General features: G+C 32.2%; 1 protein-coding gene and 1 long non-coding RNA gene across 4 annotated transcripts; both read right to left on the bottom strand.

Moving 5' to 3' along the window:
• Positions 1-3631: 3631 nt before the first annotated feature.
• On the bottom strand, positions 3632-6455 carry LOC108200715 (uncharacterized). Of its 2 annotated transcripts, XR_010287957.1 has the most exons (4): positions 6216-6439; positions 6044-6132; positions 4189-5492; positions 3632-3779 (listed from the first exon to the last, which is right to left on the bottom strand). XR_010287957.1 is itself a non-coding variant. In XM_017368958.2 (3 exons), the coding sequence occupies exons 1-3, from the start codon at positions 6268-6270 to the stop codon at positions 4359-4361; spliced, it is 1278 nt and encodes a 425-aa protein (XP_017224447.1). In that variant the 5' UTR covers positions 6271-6455; the 3' UTR covers positions 4071-4358. The 2 variants fall into 2 exon arrangements, 1 of the variants encoding a protein (XP_017224447.1); XM_017368958.2 differs by lacking the exon at positions 3632-3779 and having other exon boundaries at positions 4071-5492; positions 6216-6455.
• A 1837-nt stretch (positions 6456-8292) lies between these two features.
• On the bottom strand, positions 8293-10290 carry LOC108200354 (uncharacterized). Of its 2 annotated transcripts, XR_010287719.1 has the most exons (3): positions 10076-10236; positions 8544-9819; positions 8293-8307 (listed from the first exon to the last, which is right to left on the bottom strand). It is a non-coding gene; the product is annotated as an uncharacterized LOC108200354 (long non-coding RNA). The 2 variants fall into 2 exon arrangements; XR_010287718.1 differs by lacking the exon at positions 8293-8307 and having other exon boundaries at positions 9322-9819; positions 10076-10290.
• Positions 10291-20355: the final 10065 nt, after the last annotated feature.

The raw sequence follows: 20355 nt of genomic DNA, 5'->3' as shown, positions 1-20355 counted from the left end.
TTCTAACTTAAAAGTCCAGAAGCGGAGCTTAAAAGCCACGCCAAACAGCCACAAAGTATTTTATAATTAACTAAAAGTTATAGTAGCAATTATAAAGAGTAACTCTATGAAGACATTTTTTAAATATCTTTAATCAGGCAACATTGCACTCTTAGCCTCTTAGGTAAAATTAGTTAAACAATAGGATACATACAAAATTATGAAAATTATGTACAAGAATCTCAATTCTAATAATAAAAATTATATTATGAGAAAGTATATTTAGTCTATTTTAATATGCAATTTTAAAATTTTATAATAAAGAATATATAATTTGTAATGTTTAGTCAAAAATTGGTCAATTTAACTATTTGAAAATCAAAATGAACATGTAAAAAGAGACCGAAGAAGTACGAGTTAAGTGATTTTGTTGAACCTGTAAATTGTTATGATCCAGTTAAATTATCTATAATAATTCATTATGTTTAGTGTATTATTTTTTTTAAGATTATATTCTCGTCAATGTGACAAGAGATAATAAAATACGGAATCCTTTTATCTAGAGCACTACAAGAAAAATGATTAAAAGTCATTGTAAAATTTTGTTGGCTTTTAGCTAAAAACGACGTGAACTAGTTGCTTTTGATTAAAAGCGACGGAAGAAAGTTGGTGACTTATGAAAAGGTAGCTTTTCTTATTTTCGATGGCTTTTAGGTAAAAGTCACCGTGTTGTTGATCGCTTTTATGTAATTTCTGATTACTCCAATTCACTTCATCATTTTGCTGAAATTTTGAATCTCGCCTCAAAACTCAATAAATACTATCAAAATTGGTGAAAGATAATATTTGGTGGCTTTTAATCGCGACTTTTGGCCAGTTTTGTTGGAGTGAGAATCTCAATATGGAAATTATCAAAGCCACGGAGATGTGCTGAAATACGCTGGTAATAACCGATGATATTTCGTTTTTCATATGTTCTTGTCAAACACCCACGAGTAGTATATCAATAGAAATGACGAGAGATTTTCATATGCTTGACTGTGCTTTCTAAAGCAGCTGTATATATAAAGCCGAATAAACACGGTCTGCCAATGTACAATCAAATAGCCAAAAGAATAGTATTCGCTAGAAAGACAAGGAGGCGGCAAAAATAAGCTATGAAAGGATTTCATTATCACAGGTAAATATGATTTCATGCATATTATTTTCTTTAGCGTACGTCCTTGAAAAAGTTTTTTCTTTTTTTGGTCATGTCCTTGTAAATCTTGTCTTGCGTTGTTAGTAAACATGTTAATATTATTAACATCAATGTTAGGTACTTCAAATTTTTAGTCGTTAATCAGAACACGACACTTGTTATTGAGGAATGTTTTACGGTAATATTTATGTGTCCAGCACATGCTAACACTAAAATTTATAAGTTTGATGTTGATTTTGATTGACTCATATTTTTGAATAATGATGGACCTCTATATATACAAAAATCACATCAATCAAAATCAGCAAAACATATACTCCTCCGTCCCACCAGGTTCTTTACGCAAGTTTTTGACACGCATTTTGAGACTATTCCATAATGTCTTTTTTTTTTGAAAAATATCCTGAAAAAAAATAAATTAAAAAAACATTACTAAATTATATTTTATAAGAGCCCTAAAATGCGTGCAAATAATGAGCGTAAATTTTCCGCTGAGACAGAGGGAGTAGAATTTAGTACTTAGCATACGCACACACGGTACAAATCCATTAAGTATCGGTTAAGTGATTGTAATTTATCTCATCTAACCTGCCTGGTTTTCCTCTATCTTTTTTGAAGGCATGTTGCAATGTGGAGTAGAAACTGGATAGCTTTCAGAGGCTCCTTCAAATTTCTAACCACCCTAAACAACTTCTTTACAAAACTAACCACCCTTTTTTTCACTTCACAAAACTGACCACCCTAATTCATTCACTCCTCGGGCGAACATAAAATTAAAGGGCTTTATATGTTCGCCCCTTCCTCGGGCGAACATCACAAAAAAATATATATATGTTCGCCCTTCCCTCGGGCGAACATACAAGGACTCTAAACTCCTCATACAAGGACCTGCACCACCTGCAGCTGTGTCGGAGTTTGAGTCTCCAAAGTTGTATATATGGCTGGTATTTTACAGTCTTGAGAATCTGTAGCCGCACCCTTCACTTGCAAAATTAATATAAATGCATACAAAATTCTGAGGAACAACATTTTGTTGAGGGAGCACACATGCTTTTGCCATTTATATATTGTATCCACATCTATCAAAACCTTGTTTAACCGGTGTTACAAAAATGGGGAATCGGACCAAATCGGTTGAGCTACCGATTCAGGGATTAATCGGAAATCGGGGATTAATCGAAAGGATTAATCGGTGTGAAAATCGGATTTATTTTAATATAAAATATTATTTAATATTTAGTTATTATTATATTAGCTATTTAGTAACTAATATATTTGCTATATTCATAAACTTTATAATTACTCATATTTAAAGTAATATGGTATTTTAATTCTAATAATTTATCACATATATTTCGATTAAGAAATATATATAAGGATTAATCGGATTTCAAAAATCGGATCGGTGGCCAACCTTGCAGGGGATTAATCGGTGTGGAAAAATTTAATTTATAAATAATAAATTAAAATTTTCAATTAAATAAAATTTGAAAAAAAATTCAATTTTTTTTAAAATACTAGCTTATAGCCCGTGCAAGGCACGAGAGCTTTTTAATTATTTAGAAATTTTTTAAATATATTTTAAATGGTGTGGGAAAATTTAATTTATAAATAATAAATTAAAATTTTCAATTAAATAAAATTTGAAAAAAAATTTCAATTTTTTTTAAAATACTAGCTTATAGCCCGTGCAAGGCACGAGAGCTTTTTAATTATTTAGAAATTTTTTAAATATATTTTAAATGGTGTGGAAAAATTTAATTTATAAATAATAAATTAAAATTTTCAATTAAATAAAATTTGAAAAAAAAATTCAATTTTTTTTAAAATACTAGCAAAATAATCACGATAGAAAAAACAGATAATCGAGCGTATAGAACAGGTAGTTGCGTGTTAAACATCCAAAACGGTGAGTCACAAGATCCAAATGGGCAAGTCAAGTAGTATGATAATTGAGTTTGTGGTAATTAAAAAAGCGAGGAGTGTAAACGCAAGTGATACGAGGCAAGCCCTTGTATGTTCGCCCGACTGGGATACAATATATAAATGGCAAAAGCATGTGTGCTCCCTCAACAAAATGTTGTTCCTCAGAATTTTGTATGCATTTATATTAATTTTGCAAGTGAAGGGTGCGGCTACAGATTCTCAAGACTGTAAAATACCAGCCATATATACAACTTTGGAGACTCAAACTCCGACACAGCTGCAGGTGGTGCAGGTCCTTGTATGAGGAGTTTAGAGTCCTTGTATGTTCGCCCGAGGGAAGGGCGAACATATATATATTTTTTTGTGATGTTCGCCCGAGGAAGGGGCGAACATATAAAGCCCTTTAATTTTATGTTCGCCCGAGGAGTGAATGAATTAGGGTGGTCAGTTTTGTGAAGTGAAAAAAAGGGTGGTTAGTTTTGTAATGAAGTTGTTTAGGGTGGTTAGAAATTTGAAGGAGCCGCTTTCAGATATGCTGCGTTGTTAGCTCTAGCTTCTTTTCTATTAATCACCGACATTCATTGCTGTCGCCTCCTCTTCCTCTACAACCCAGAAAACATATCTTATGGTTTATTTCTCATGGCAATTGGAAATTTTATTGGTTTTGCTTTTTTGGCTGCACAAGCCCGAGAACTTATTGAGGATTCAGAGACTGCAAATGATGTGCCTTGGTGGTGCTATGGTTGCACCGGCTCCAGAATAATAATCGAGAATAATTTTGTTGATGTGTAAAGCTAACATTTATATGTAGAAATGTAAAAAAATATAAAATAAGTTTCATAGAAAAGAATAGAGTATGAAATAATAATTACGAAATATAGTAAGTTTCATGAAAAAAGAATAAAGTAAGTCTAACTAAGCGATGAAGTATTGGAACGAGCATTCTTCCGAAACAAAACATGTGGGCTAGATTTGTTGTAACGAACGACATTTTCTCTAATGAGTAAAAATTTCATTACATTGAACACATCCTATATTACAATTGGGAAAAAGAATGTAAAGAAACTCAAGAATTAGTGGGTTACCTGTGGATATAGTGTATAAATGTACTAAACCTCCTCTGAAGTAGGAACCAATTTGCATCAACAATGGTTTTATTCTCTACACCACTTCGGGTACATTTGCAACAGGTTGATTCTCCAGTCTCCACACCCCTCTCTTCCTCTAATTCTGAATCCCTTTGTGCCCCTGCTTCTCATACACTCCCACCAGGTTTATCCTTCATCACCACTTCCGAATTTGCATACGCAACAGGTGGATTTTCCACATGTATATGAACCACCGCTAGTAAATTTGCATATGCAACAGCTTCATTGTCCACATTCCTCTGTTCCACCACCTCCGATGCATTTTCAAAATGTCGGTCCGCCCTATCTCTCTTTACCGCCACTTCCAGATTCACAATTCTAGAGGGTTGATTCTCCACACTCCCCACTGTACAGGGTTGATTCTCCACACTCCCCACTGTACTGGGTTGATTCTCCACATCCCGCACTGTACAAGGTTGATTTTCCAAAACATCTGCACCAGGCCGATTCTCCACACTCCCTTGTATCACCATATCCAAATTTGCATCTGCAGTAGGTTGATTCTTCACATTGCTTTGGACCGCAGCTTGCGATACATGTGCAACAACTCGATTAACATTCCTCTGTACCAGCACTTCCGAATTTGCAGCCTCAAAAGGTCGATCCATAGGCATCTTTACCACTTCCGAATCCGTATATGCAACATGTGGACTCTCCACTCGAACCGGTTTATTCTCCTCATCCCTTTGTACCAACACTTCTACCTTTGCATATGAAATAAGTTGATTGTCCGCATCTACAGGTACAACTGCTTGTAATACATCTTCATCGACAACGGTAGAATTACCAACATTTGCTGGAAACGCAATACTTTGGTGGTCATCTGGTGTCCAATAATATATTGCACCAATTAAGGATAGCAGGCTTCCTATTACATTGATGCAAGCTTTTATACCAGATGCAATCACTTTCCAGTTACTTTCCATGTGATGACTACTTGTATCAAGCCCCGTCAAATAAGCATACGCTAGTAATAAATATAACAGCGGAATTAAAAACTGTAAAACATGTGTTGTAATGAAAACCCATATCTCTTTATTGTTCCACCGAGTTAACTTGAATCTTTTTATCTCCACAAAAATCTTTAAAATAAGAAAGATAATGGCAAATATTGACATCCCTGCTACCCAGCTAGCTTTCCATCTCGGAACAACCACTTCATCCCCTAAAAGAAAGCTATTTATAACTACGATTGCTAGCTGAAATATAAATGCCAGACATACAGCCGCGTTTTTCTCACACTGCAAAGTAGACATATATATAAACAACCTTATCAAAACACAGACATATAACAAATTTAAAAACAAAAGTTCCTACATAATTCTGACTTCAAAAAACCCAAATTCTACTATATTTTCGAAGAATAAAGAAGCAATTTGACATAAAATTTGAAATTGTCGCTCAGAGTATATCCCAAAGGATGAATCATTGTGAAATGTAAGCAAATCCATTTTGATTATACAAGACAGATTATAAATTAGTTCAGCAATTCAATGTTCATCACTGCATTCTATACATCGACTATTTACATCGACTATTTGACCAGAAAGTATTTAAGGGTCTTTCTTGCGTGTGTTCACCGGCACATAGCAACAATTATTTTTTTATTGTAACAAATTTTTGTTGGCGGATATTTTGCATGCAAAGAGGTCATCTTTATTAATGAAATTGGAGCCAAAAAATAATGATCGTTATTGTGTGCCCGTGGACACAAATTAGAAAAACCGATCTTAAAAACAAACTTCAACAAAGATTAGTGGGTATGTTTTGTACAGAACTAAAAGAATCATACCCAGATACGGATCTCCTCATAATTCCTGTAAAACCAAGGTCCTAAACAACCAACAAAGTAATCAAGCGTCTCTCTAATCCGTCCTGAGCCTGATCAACAAAAGCTTTCAAGAAATGAGCTCTATACACACAGCAGACTCAAAAAATACGAGGAAATTTAGAAATATATTTACCTCTTTCAACGAGCTCGATGAAATTATGGAAGTTGCGGCTATGATTCATGCTCATTGCAAGACAAAAATCAGTTACAACTAGAGTTCCTAAATTTTTTTGTTCAGCTATGCAGAGATTTTTTTGTGACTATGCTAGTCTTTTTACTCCACCGTCAAACAAGATAGAGTAGCAAATAAAAAGATTAGTGGGTCTCACTCCTCAGGGTTGTGATGTGAGGATGGAAAGCAAAGACCCAGGGAGATATGAATTTAGAATCATTACTTTCACATTATAACAGAACTATAGTTAGTTAACCATGATTAACCAACTTAAACTCGTTTTACAAATGAATTAAAGAGGTCGACAAATTAGTATACGTGTTTTTTCAGTTGGGTAGTAATAGGGATACTAAAATTTGTTCTCAAATAATTTTCTCAAATGACATGGCATACATATGACAGATTTTAGTTGGGTGATTTTATGTGCATGTAGGAGGTCTTATTATTTATTAGTACGAGTGTAATCAATCACACATTGCCACATAGATTTCGCAAAAAAAAATTGAGAACAAAATTTGAGATACATAGCATTTTCTTTTTCAGGAAATAATGATTCGTGAAATGTCTGATATTTTTAGAAGGTTTGACCATATATTAAAAATTGATATTTTTAAAATTTTCTTTTCTGAATAAAAATATTTATATTATATTACTAATGTTTGCTATATGATCAAAGTATCTAAAATTATGTGTAAAAAATCAAACGACTTACTCCCTCCATCCCCTTTTACAGGTCCATTTTGAAAAAACCGCACATGCCAAGTAATAATTGATTCCATAAACCTTTTTCTTAAATACCTCAAATTAATATTTTAAAGATAATGGAATACCCCGAATTAGTGTCCTGGAAACGTGAATTCATCCGAGTTTTAAATAAGTCAAGCCTTGGAAGTCGAAATTAGGGGGATTTGAAAACTATCATTAACTTTATTTTAAAAGTGTAAATGGACATGTAAATAGGGACAAAATTTATTTTGAAAATAGACATGTAAAAGGGACGGAGTGAGTACCTTATAAGCTCCTTTCAGAGAATAGACTTGTGAAAAATAAATAAGTGATTTAGTTTCAGAAAAAATTATATATATATTTACATATGATTTATTGATTTTCAGAAATAAGTTATTTATTTTAAAAAAAAAAAATAAGTCATACAAAAGAAGCATCGAAAATGTAAAACAACGAAAACATCGGTTGTTTGGAAATGACTGCTCCCTGCTCTTTCTCATAAAAACCCAGAAGGAGAAGTTATTTCTGTCTTTTGTTTTTTTACGAGAAGTTGCTTCTATCTTCTGTTTTTTTACCCGTTTATATTAATAAGTGAAAATATTTTTAAGAAATTGAAAATGTTATCTATTCACTCAGAACTTCTACTTCTTTTGTAAAACATCTTATTAATTTATTTATTTCTCACTTCAAATCGATTTCTTTACTTTATGTCAGAAGTCACTTTTTTTAAAATTGCTCAAACGACCTCATTGCTTACTTATCATACTAAATTATTATATACATAAAATATTATTATTTCAAATTCACCCGAAGGACTCAAGAAAAATGTTGCCATTGTCCATCAACAAAGACCAGATCAATTTGCTGCAAAGTTGATCAAAATTGGTCCCCGGGTCTATTAATAAACGTTGTTAGAAACTTTGAATAATACATTCTACAGTAACAAGCTTGGTCCCCAAGTTTGGTTAGTGTATGCTTATATATTCGGCCAATCTCTTATGTAAACAATCAAGCAACATCTTAACTATACAAGACCTTATTTCCTCTTCTTTTACCCTGTCCTGCCTTCATCCGTTCATTACAACCTTAAGCACATCTCCGATAAACCGGCATAAATCCGGTAACATTCCGGTGGTAAAAGCCACATCTCACGTATTTTTAATCATCTGTCCCAAGTCAACTCACCGACTCGCCAAAACTCAGCCTCTTTCGACTCGGTGCTCTGTATCAAGAGACCCATTTGCTGTTTCACAAAGTTTTCATGCCACCATAACCGGAGCTTTTCTCTGATTCAACTGCCGTTGCGCCACCCCTGAATCTGGTAATCCTAAATCTCGAATATATAACAAGTATATGTCAGGATCAAGAAACACGGTTCAAATTCTGACAAGGAATCTACTGCTAATCTTTATAGTGAAGTTTGTTAACACAATTAATCCTGCAAAGTCAATCTTTGATTGCCTAAATGACTCCAAGTTGTGAATTTCAGCAGAAGCAGTTTATAATGACAGAGCGGCTAAACAAATTCGCTATGGGAGTGAAGGGAAGGCGGAATTAGGTTACCATATTGGCAACAATGAGCTGAAACAGGTTGGCTAAGCACAATTTCTGCTTTAGTAAACCTATCTCAGCTTACTAAGATAAGATTAGTAAGTCCTCAAAGGTAAAATTGCACAATCAACAACCTTTCTTCAGTTTTCTTTATAGGACAAGAGATTCACAGGTTCAAGTCAGAGAGTCCGGTCCCCCAAGTAGTTGAATTAAGATACCAAGACTCTCGCAAGAAGCACCAAGAAAGTTTTTAGCAGATAGTAGAGGGATAGTGACCAGCAAGAAACTTAAAGAAGAGGTATGGCGATAGATCTCAGTGTTCCAGGACATGCTCATGCTCTTTGAACATCATAACGTTTTAACCCTGTAGGAATTTTAGAATAATAACATAGTTCACAGAACAATAAGCCTAATTAATCTGTTAACTGGAAAGCCGCCTAGAAATGTTCTTGATAGTAAGCCACCATTCATAGTTCCTGACCAAAGATGCACGATAATTGAGCAAGTTGAATGGATGTTAAAGCAACTCACAGAAAGTGATTCCCCCAAATAACCTGGACAATTTGCATTCGAGAAACAGCACTTTATCTTGCCAAGGATAGGCCAAGCCTCATGAGTTTAGTAGTAATGTGTTCATAATCTATCGGGACACCTAAAGGATATAAATCAACAAAATAACTCGACTCGAGTCAAATCAGATAACCAGGTAGTACAACTCAGCCCATAGGCACGCCCAGGGCTTATGAGTCATTGGTGAACATCGATTGGCTTCGCCCATTAGTTGAATGGATACATTAGAACAATTTGCTCTTTCATATAAAACAGAAAAATTACACATACACACATAATATATAGAACAAAAGCAGGGGTAATACAAACTCCGAAGGATATTACATTCAAACACTTGTAAACACAACGCCTATCCAAACCAAAACACTTACTTGGATTAAACTTTTTTAATAAATTTCTTACATCCGACATTTTATCTTAGTCCACACCGCCCTTGAATCTTCAATTAGACCTCCCGCTCACCAACCCATAACACCAGAAAGGCACATCATTCACAGTCTTCGCATCTTCAACTAGTTCTTGAGCTTGTGTACCGAGAAAACCAAACCCAACCACGCTTCCAAGCCCCATCATAAACAAACCATAAACCGTGTCTTCCGGGTTGTATTTACGGAGCAGCCGAAAGCATTGTATATCCACTACCACCAGAAAAAATGCCAGAAACACCAACACAATCCACCTGCCAACTATCCAGTTCTTACTCCATACCGCAACAGGCCTACACAAAACAATTAAGACTAATAGCTCTAATTAGGTTTCACAGCATTAAAAAACTTCACAAAACTCTTACAAGACTTGAATTAGAATTCATAAAACACACAATCATAATCAGATCTATGAAAATACTGTTATGGATCCAAAACAAAGTAAATAAACATAAAAACAGATCTAGAACTACTTTTATTGAACATTCTAGTCAAAGTATAAAGAGAAAAAAGAATTGAGAAGCAAGGAGAAGATGAAATAAAGTGGACCTCTGGTGACTGGATGTTTCGGCGAATTTGAGAGGCTGGCTTGAGGCAGATCGACCCGAAGATTTATATGCTTTCATTGCGGACTGCGTAGTTCTTCTTGGGAGCCCTGGGCGTTGCTGTTTTGCAAACTTCGTTGACTTCACCTAATCCTTGTGAGAATGACGTTATCAATTATCATAGCACTGGCAAGTCGCAATCAGTCCGTCTGCAATCCCTATTTTTCCAAACAAGCATATTTTTAAAAAATTTCGCAAATCGGAATTAATTTATAAAATATATCTGATATTTTGATAAATCAGTGATGGATATGATTTTTTTTTTTGGAAAGCAAGTGATGGATATGATCTAAAATCAGTAAAATAGTTTAATAAGATAGATTATTTTATATTTTTTTGATATACCATCTTATCTTTTTTCAAATATATTGCGTATATTTTTCTTCAAAAATAGGTACTTAATTTTGAATTATAAATATCAAACTATTATGTTGTGGTTGGTCGTAGAGAATGGAATTAAAAATAATTAAATAATTAAAAATAAATATATAGTAAAAATAGAAAGAAAGTTTCAGAAAAATATATTAAATGGATGTAAAACTATTATGATGAGATCGGAGGAACAAATGAGTACAGAAAGGAATGAAATATTTCTTTTCAAACTGGGGTGTCATCTCTGGCGGGTATAAAGAATGAAGTTAATAAACTTTTTCTAAAATAAAGTGCAAATTTCGTTTCTTTCCTTTCATATTTATTCACACCAAGCAAACACAACATTTGAAACTAATAGTAACAATACTATTAAAAAATGATTTCGTTATTTATTTTTAATTTGTTGAATAATAATATAAACACTAAATTATTATTTAAAAAATATTTTACAAAGCTAATGCGTGCAGAAAGTGAAATAAATATGACATTATGAATGATAAAATTATTTATTGCTATATACATGTATATAATATATAATAACTATTTTTATATTTTAGGAAAAATAATGTTAATTGTTTATTTATATAAAAATATATAAATGTATACTCGAAAATAAAATATAAAGTAGGGTGGGACGGCAGCCAGCAGCGGGTTCGGCGGGATTTTGGATAAAAAAAACGTAATCAGAATTGCATATCCTCGATTTTAAAAATCAAAAATCTAAACTACAACCTCATCGTTTTTTCAATTTCGGTTCCAAAATCTCAATTCGGAATCTACTAACTTGGTTTCGATGAAAAAATTGAAAAAAATAACTATTATGCATAAAAAATCAATTTAATTAAAAATGGTCGTTATTTGAAATTAGATTATTTTTTTTAAGGTGTGAAAATCAACCTAAAGTAAACATACGTCGGTAGGTGTGCACTGTGAATTCACAGGAGCATTTCTAATTAGTTGACTATAATAGTTGGTTAAATTGGACTTGTATAACATTATGTAAAATTTGTGTAATCTATAAGACATTTTGATTCGATGATATTGGTTATATAGGTTGACTTTAATTTGAATATAATATGTCATTGAAATTTTAATTTGTTATAAATTGAATATATCACTTCAAATTGTGCTTCGGCTATATTGGCTATATAGGTTGATTATAATTTGAATAGTATGTTATTAAAATTTTAGATTGTTATAGATAGAATGTATCACTTCAATTCTACATATTGATTACAGGCCTATAATAGTTCGGTTCGATTATATGAGTCATTCATAGGAGGTTGGTGATAATTATACACAACATGAGAGCATGGTTGGAGTGTGATATCTTTAAGAGATTATTTATATTTTCTATTTTTTTTAATGCCTAACTCACATTTTACATAAAAAAAAAAATTGATGGTCGGAGTTGCTCTAAACGTGATAATATTTGTAGAGTAACTGCGTAAGCAATACATCTTTTGACAAGCAACAAAAATATGATTTTATTGGTCAGTCCGAAAGAGCAAAAAACTACAGTGCAAGAGAACATTGCAACATGCAATATTTCAACATGTATGCATCAAAATTTAGGACTACATGACTAAAGATAGTTTCCAAAACTTGCTAATTCATTCAAAAGCATGAGACTAGGTAAAATGAAACCAAAAAGCTGAAGGAGTTAAAAATCAGCACGAAGCTCCCCTCAATTTAAACTAATCTAGATTCCAAACATATTCGATTTCGGGTTCGATTTTAAGTTTTGATTTTGGTTCATATATTCGATTCAATTTTAATGATTTTTAGTGTTAGTTTCAGTTTCGGATTCATTTCGATTTTTGCTCATCCTTACTATAAGTAAGAGTTCGTTTGATGATTCAAGACTTTTGAAAATATACTCTTGCTTTTGGGATACAAAATTTAATATCTTCTTGCATTAAATATTAATATTGGATGAGATAATTTGTCATATCTGATGATTTAGTTATCCTAATTAGCTCTAGTAGAGCTAATTTGCCAACATATTCAATTAATATCAATTTTCATATCAATACATCACGGATATCAATTTTTAATATTTCATTTTCATCTTGCTGCCATATCCTATACTACAGAGATGCTCTGCAATTCCTTTTAATAGAATTTAAAATATTCAGTCTTAAATGTGCAACTCAACAACATGAAAGGTCTCACAGTGATTGACATCCTACTATAACCCAACCCGTTGCCCAATACCCGAAATCCATCTACGATCTCCTGTTCTTCTAAATTCTCTCTTCAACTATTAACTCGAATAGCAGCCGTCCACCTCCATCAGGCGCCACCTCTTTAAAATCACTGCCCAGCCATCCATATACATATACATGTGAATACATAACTCTCACCTGTAAATTGATGTTGATTTTCTCAAAACTCAGTAAACCTTAATTTTGCTTAGTGCTTATCCCTCAAATTGACTCCCCGGTTGTAATTTCTTTTGTGTTTGGATTTTTGTTAGATTTTATTTTAGAGTTAATCTAAGATTAGCTAACGTTTGTTTAACAGAACCTGACGAAAGAGGTATGATAGAGAATGGTATAATGATATAAGTGTACCAACTGTAAGTTAAAACTATTTTACGTACGATCTAGAAAAGCCAAAACGACAAGTGTACATTGAGAATTTTCATATGTTATATTTAAAATTTCGTCAAATATAAAAGATAAAAGTCTAGAAACGACCTAGTTTTCTTTTTCTCTCTTCTCTCTAGCCGCCTCCTCTTTTCATCTCCTACGGGGCCTTCATCGGTTTCCGATGGAAAGCCCCAAATCTTTTCGTTTGATTGCTAGTTTTTGTTTGTTCTTGCTTTTTCATTGAGTTTATTAATAAATCTCCATCTTCGGAGAAAGTTTTCTTAGATTTATATCACCGAAACTTTCGATTTTCGTTCTTATTCGCTTCCAGAAGCCTTTTTGGATTTGTGAGTGGATCGATTGATTATCTCCTAAGTGTCGTGGTGCAGATCTAATTGTTTTAGTTTGTTTTGATTATAGTTTGATTTCTCTCCATGTGAGAGTGTGTGATTTTTCTCTCCTTTTGTGAGAGTGGTTTTGATTCATCGATAAAGCTTTTCGGGAATTGCATTTGTGGTCGATACGGAGTTTTTGGAAAAGATGGTGAACACAGAGCAAGGATCTATACATGTACCATCGTCAATTTCAACATCGTTTATTTGTCTCATCTTAGGTATGAAGACAGGCATGTTAATTTTTTCTATGTTTGTTCGACTCGATCATTTTTGTAGATGCCGTATGGCCATTATTTATTGAATTATCTCCTTTTCTTCAAAAAAAAAAAATCGTCAAATATAACTACACCGTTACAGTTTTCTAATAATATAAAAGATATTTTATAATATATAACTCATAAAGTTTATATCGAGAGCATAACTTATGATATACGTGACACTTTTTCCATTAAATAAATATTTATCTTTTAAAAATTAACTTTCTAATATCTCTTTTTGAAAATAAATTCTTATCTTTAATAAACAACTTAAGTTACAGCTCTTTCACTAAACTCAACTATCTTCCATAATTTAATTACAGTAATAGATTAAAAACCCGTTAGGTAAGTTTAAAATAATTAATGAATATAATGATTTATAGTAATAAGTTTGTAATTTTATGTGTTTGAATAATTTTATATTATTTATAATTTATGATTGAATAAAAATATAATAACAAAAATAAATTTGATTTATTAGTTATTTAATTGAGAAAATTAAATTTATTACAGAAATTCGGTGTTGTAAAAAGCGTGAATCAGACTTAATCGGTGAAGTCACACAACAATGATTAATCGGAGATTAATCGGATTGATCGAGTATTAATCGGATTTATCGGGGATTAATCGGAGATTTGATCAATTTGGTGCTTGACGGAAGATGGATAAATCGATGATTAATCGTGATTAATCACTGGTTTTTAGAATAGTGAAGAAAATAAATTATTCAATTTAATTTCTAACTTTATTTTAATTTTAAGCAGTTTTACTAAATGTGATAGGCGCACCGAAGCGCAAAGGCCCCTAGAGCATAAGCGTAACACGCAATGCAAAATGCACGGATTCATGAAAGACAAATAAAGATATGTATATAAATGATATATAAGCAAAAAATTGTTAATTTATAGATAAGATGACGTTTAATTGATAAAAGCAACCAAATTCTTCTAAAGTCAAAGCAGCAAAGAATTCTAAACTTAGTCCATTCTTCCACTTCTTCGTCATCAATATTTAGGAAATCATCAAATTTACTGATATAATTTGGATCCTTAACAAAGTCTTTTTCATCATACTCGAGTCATATGTGTATATACAACACTTGTATGTACAAATATATTAGTGTATATAACATATGTGTATCTTATATATGTGGGTATCTATATAAAATAATCATAAAAGAAGATAAGTTTAAATTTTGTCTCCGGTTCGATATCTCTCGTTCTTGCATGTAAATCTGGTTTGTATGTATTCATGTTAGTTATTAATAGGTCCACAAGATTTATTCTGAACCCATTTCTTTTAAAAATGACTCATTTTATCAGAAGCACGTTTATTTTGCGCTTTTAAACAACACATAAGTGCTCGATGCGGAGAAAAGTGAGCGCATCATTCAAGGTGCAACACATCCCTGAAACGATGCGCTTCAGATTCGCATCGCATAAGTGGCACATATGCGCGGTTTTAATAACATTGGTTTTAAGTCAGGTTATGCATACGCGGTTTTAATAACACTGGTTTTAGGTCAGGCTATGCATGACCTCCACGGTCTACACAAACAGCAAAGAAAATGGGTTAAAACGAGCAAGCATCAATCCCGCTAAACAGGCTACAGATCTATCCCTCACAGTTTGGGCTAACAAAGCTCAGTGTTGGGTTAAGGTTGACCCAGTATATACAGCCGGGCCCAAGGTTACACTTGGTTAGGGAAGAAGATACTCCCATTGCATTTTCACCGCAAGGCAAGAAGAGCATATACAACATCGTGGGTATGCTTATGTTCGTCAATACTCAGTAGGGGTGTAATCGAGTCTAGTCGAACCGAACACTACCAGGTTCGGCTCGAGCTTGATTGAAAGTTTGGGGATCGAACTCGAGCTCGAGTTCGAGTTCGATCGAGCCTTTAATTTCAAGCTCCAAACTCAGTTCGCAAACAGTTCGATAGGCTCGAGTTCGGTTCGAAAACTCGAATCGAGTCACCAAATATTGATCAAAAATCGAAATATGATCGGTTTGGCTCGAGTTCGATTAAATATATAAATTATAAATAAAATATTAAAAATATTTATAAAAATATATTTATCATAAAATTTAAATAAAGTAGAGGCTCGATAAGGCCCGCGAACCTTACGAGCCGAGGAATTTGAAACTCGAGCTCGGCTCGGTAAAATATCCAAATAGCTCGAGCTCGGCTCGATTTTTACCGAATCAAATTCGAATATTTTACGAGCCGAACTCGAGTAGCTCACGAACAATTTGATTTGTTTACACCCCTATTCGTCAATATATGGATTAAATGGATGGAATTATTATTATTATTATTCACTCAATCACTCCGAATTAATATATGTTACAGATTTTATGTAGTCTCCCTCTCTTGATAATTCTCATCATACAGTCAATCCATATAAAAGGAAAAAAATCGTGTTGTAGTAAAAAACAAGGAGTATCTGAATAAACTTTTTTTTTCCTAATTACATTTGAAAATTTTATGCAACTGATTTATTATTATTCATCATATGAAATTGTGAATAACTAGCAAATACTCCACACATTCATCAAACGACATTATAAATTGTGATGTCAGAGCTGACGTTCCGCCGAAGTATGGCTGAACTTTGTGACTTATAATTGAAGGAATTAAGTTTAGAGGAAACAAAAAGGATAGAGGGAGAAAATTCTTGCACGCCTTCAAAATTTATCGACGAAAAGATTCGGAGAGCATCTCTGATGGTGTTTCCTGCAATCGTCGGCTAAATTGGACATGTAAGCAGTGTTGTAAAAAGTGGATTAAGCGGCCACCTAAGCGGAATCAGCCTTAAAGCGCTTCGATTTTATACTAAACAGGAGATTAAGCGTTTTTGAAAATTAAGCCGACAATTAAGCAGATTAAGCGGTCGTTAAGCGGATTAAGCGGTAATTAAGCGGTCAAAATGATGTTGACTTGCTAATTTTAAAAAAATAATAATTTTGAAATAATAATTTTTTTAATAATATAACTATAATTATATTTTAAAATTAAAAAATATATATTTTATCAAAAATGTTAAAAATGCATATTCTTAACACAACATAATATTATTTTTAAATATATTAATATTATAACTAAATATTTAATTATATTTAATTAATCCGCTTATTGACCCGCTTAAAATTCCGCTTAAGCGTCCGCTTTACCGCTTAAGCGCTAGAAGGTCCTCCTACCGCTTGGAACCGATTTGCGCTTTTCACAACACTGCATGTAAGGCATCATATAAAATTTACGGAACCTGTAAGACATTGTACTTCGATGCTATGTGCTATATTGGCCGGCTATAATTAAAATTAGTATATTATTAATATTTAGATTGTTACAAATGAAATATATCAGTTTAATATGTTAATAAATGATGTGTAAATTTTTCTACAAATTTCTTACAAACCTGAAAGGTTGGACAAATTTAATCATCCATAAAAGATTGGCTATAACTATAGAGAGTGGTTGGAGTGTCAATATTTGAAGAGAGTTTGGCTATAATTTTTATTTATGGTATGCCAATAAAGCTTTTAGCTAATGACTCTTCATGGTTAAAGATGCTCTTACATAATATAACTAAAACTGGACTGGTGATAGAAGGTCATGGTGTTAAAAGCGAGAATAAGACTAAATCGATGAAGTCACAAAATTAAATTTAATCAAAAATTAATTTGATTGATTAAGAAATTATTCAAATAATTAATTGAATAATCAGATGTTTAATCAATTTGACGAGCTATTTTGATTATCGGTGATTGATTGTGATTAATCGTGATGAATCAGCGATGGGCAAAATCTTGTCATCCAATCTTGCAAGTCCAAACTGTATTTCCAATCTAAGTGTAAACAACGACCCACATCACCGCACGTGTTTTACACGCTCGGCACTAGCACAACTGCAACTGCTGAACTGCACAAGTGCCGACTACACGTCCACTTATTTAAATGTGGTACCTTTTGCCGACGATTGTTAAAATTCGATGAAATACTAGGAATGGTAATTAATTATTTCGACGTTATTCCTAATATTTCACTGCAAAGAAATGTTTTAGTGCTCTCACTGTCCCTCAAGATCTTCTACGTTCACTACTTGCACCTTTTTTGAGATTTTTATAAATATAATTCTATAACATCTTAATTTTTTATAAAAGTTTATACAATAAACTTTTATTCGTAAAAATAATTAAAAATATATTATAAAATTATAATTTAAATGAGTTTTAAAAAAATGTATTAAAAAATAACGTAAACATCTGAGGGTGAGAGGGATTAGTTAACTTCAAAAGCACTTGCATGTATTTTGATTATTACTATCAAATTTCGATGCTAATGGGCTGGTTGATGTATAAAGAAGACTCGTAACTATTTCCAATTCAAAAAATTATTTGCTAGTGTGTCAACTATCGTTAAATTTTTACACGAATTTAATATACGAAGAAGTTGATTTTATGAATTGTTTTTTATTTATTCTTTTAAAATATGTATAGATGTTTAGACTATGTTTATAAAAAATATCATGCCAAAGTGAAGCTTCTTTCCATTTTAATACTACACTCTCTCGGTTCATGCGAGTTGTATACATCTGAGACTGAGATTGAGAATTAACAGACATTTTAAATCCTCACCTCTGCTGTTTTCGTGTAAATAAGTTGAATCACTTTTAAAAAATTGATAATGCTAGCTTCGTTATACTTTTTTCTTTTTTTGAAAATCGCTATTCTTTTATTTAAAAACACTTTATTAACTTATTTAGTTTTCATTTTTAATCCCTATTTTTAGTTTAAGCAAAAAATTCAGTTTTTTTAAATTTGCCCAAACGGCCTCATAGTATACTTTCATAAATTATTAAAAAAAAAATCCTTCCAAACAAAATATATCATCTAAATATTTATTAATAAAAATAATAATAATAATATTTTATTTTATAAAATTTTAAAATATATGTCAAAAGCAGCTTCTGCTTCTGGTTTCTACTTTTAAAAAGCTGAGAATCTTAACTTCTCTCACAGTTTCTTTTCCAAACACTTTATTAACTTATTTACTTCTCACTTCTGCTCCACTTCTTTATTTTAAGTAAGAAATCACTTATTTTAATCTTGCCCAAAGGGCCCTATATAAAATTGAGCGGAAGAATAAACATAAAATGTCAAATCCAGCTTATCCAAGTGAGGGAAGACTTTTCAGTTAAAAAATAAATTTTATGATTTAGATGCGGTTCATGAAACACACGGTTTGTTAACGCACGAATATATTAGTCACGAGCCACAATTTTATTGATTAGCCGAATGTCACATGGGTATATTGGATTGAAATTTTAAAACAATTTTTTCATTCATGAAATTCGAGGGTGTTCGATTGAGATTGTTTCAAATACATTAAAATCTCAAGGTATTCAATTGGGATTTTAAAATATGCTACAAAATCTGGTGATATTCAATTAGGATTTTAAAATCCGCTGGTATTCAATTGGGATTGTTTAAAATCTATTAAAATTTGATGGTATTCAAATGCTGATGGATTTTTTTAAGGTTTTCATAAAATGATGGATTTTGTGGCATTCTTCGGTGTATTTTAAGTTTTTTGAAATCCCACCAAAATCCACGAGATTTTGAAACATTGTGCTTAAATCCTATCAACTCTGCGACATTTTATCAAGAATCACACAAAATCAAAATCAAGTACAATCCATTAAAATTCATAAACTAAAAACAATCCATTAAAATCTCAATCGAATACACCCCCATAGATTTACGGTAATATTTCGCAAACTACGTACCATCGAATATTCTTTCATTTTAAAATAATAATCGTTTGAACTTTTTACATATTTTGAGATATAAAAAGCCTGTATCTTAATGTACTATATTTCCACAAAAAATTTCTGGATACAAATATAAATGTTAAATTTTTATTTTAAAATAAAAGTTAAAAACTAATATATGAAAATATATATTTTTTACCCATCAAATTACACACACAAAATCAAATGATTATTATTTTAGAACAAGATAAACAACCAATAAATGTTGGTCCTTGGCAGCTAGCAGCTGTTGGCCTGTTAAAAAGCCGAAGCGCAAGACTGGTTCTGCGGCACTTCTGCCTTCGTGTGTTTTCGGAATTATTTCCTTTCATAATTTGGTAAAACTTGGCTCTGTGTTGGTGTGTGAGAATTTGGGAGACTCAGGTTCTGTCTTGGTGTTGTAAAAAATTTTGTTATAATTTCGAATGTAATTTATGAAATAATAAAGTAATTAGTTCAAGAATTTAATCTGATATATTTTATGTTTTTTGAAATCTCATCATAATTAATAAAATTTTGAAGTATTTTATTTAAATTTTTAAAAATCTATATTAAAATGTCAATCGAATAAACACCGAGATATTATGAAACCAAATCCAAGCCAGATGAGAATCTTTATCACCTGTCTTTTTCCTTTCCATGTTTGCGAGTTGAAGAGTTCGCTGACAAAGGGTTCCAAAGCAACTAAAGGTTTCAAAAGGTTCAAGGCGACTCAAGGTCTTGATTATAATCATGATTGGCTGATTGCTATTCCGCCGTCCGTCCATCAGATTGTTTACGTATACTGTTTGTA

Source organism: Daucus carota, chromosome 9 (genome assembly GCF_001625215.2).
Source record: "Daucus carota subsp. sativus chromosome 9, DH1 v3.0, whole genome shotgun sequence".
Taxonomy (NCBI): Eukaryota; Viridiplantae; Streptophyta; class Magnoliopsida; order Apiales; family Apiaceae; genus Daucus; species Daucus carota.
Note: the sequence above shows the minus strand (reverse complement) of the source record. Positions and strands in the feature narration are given on the sequence as shown.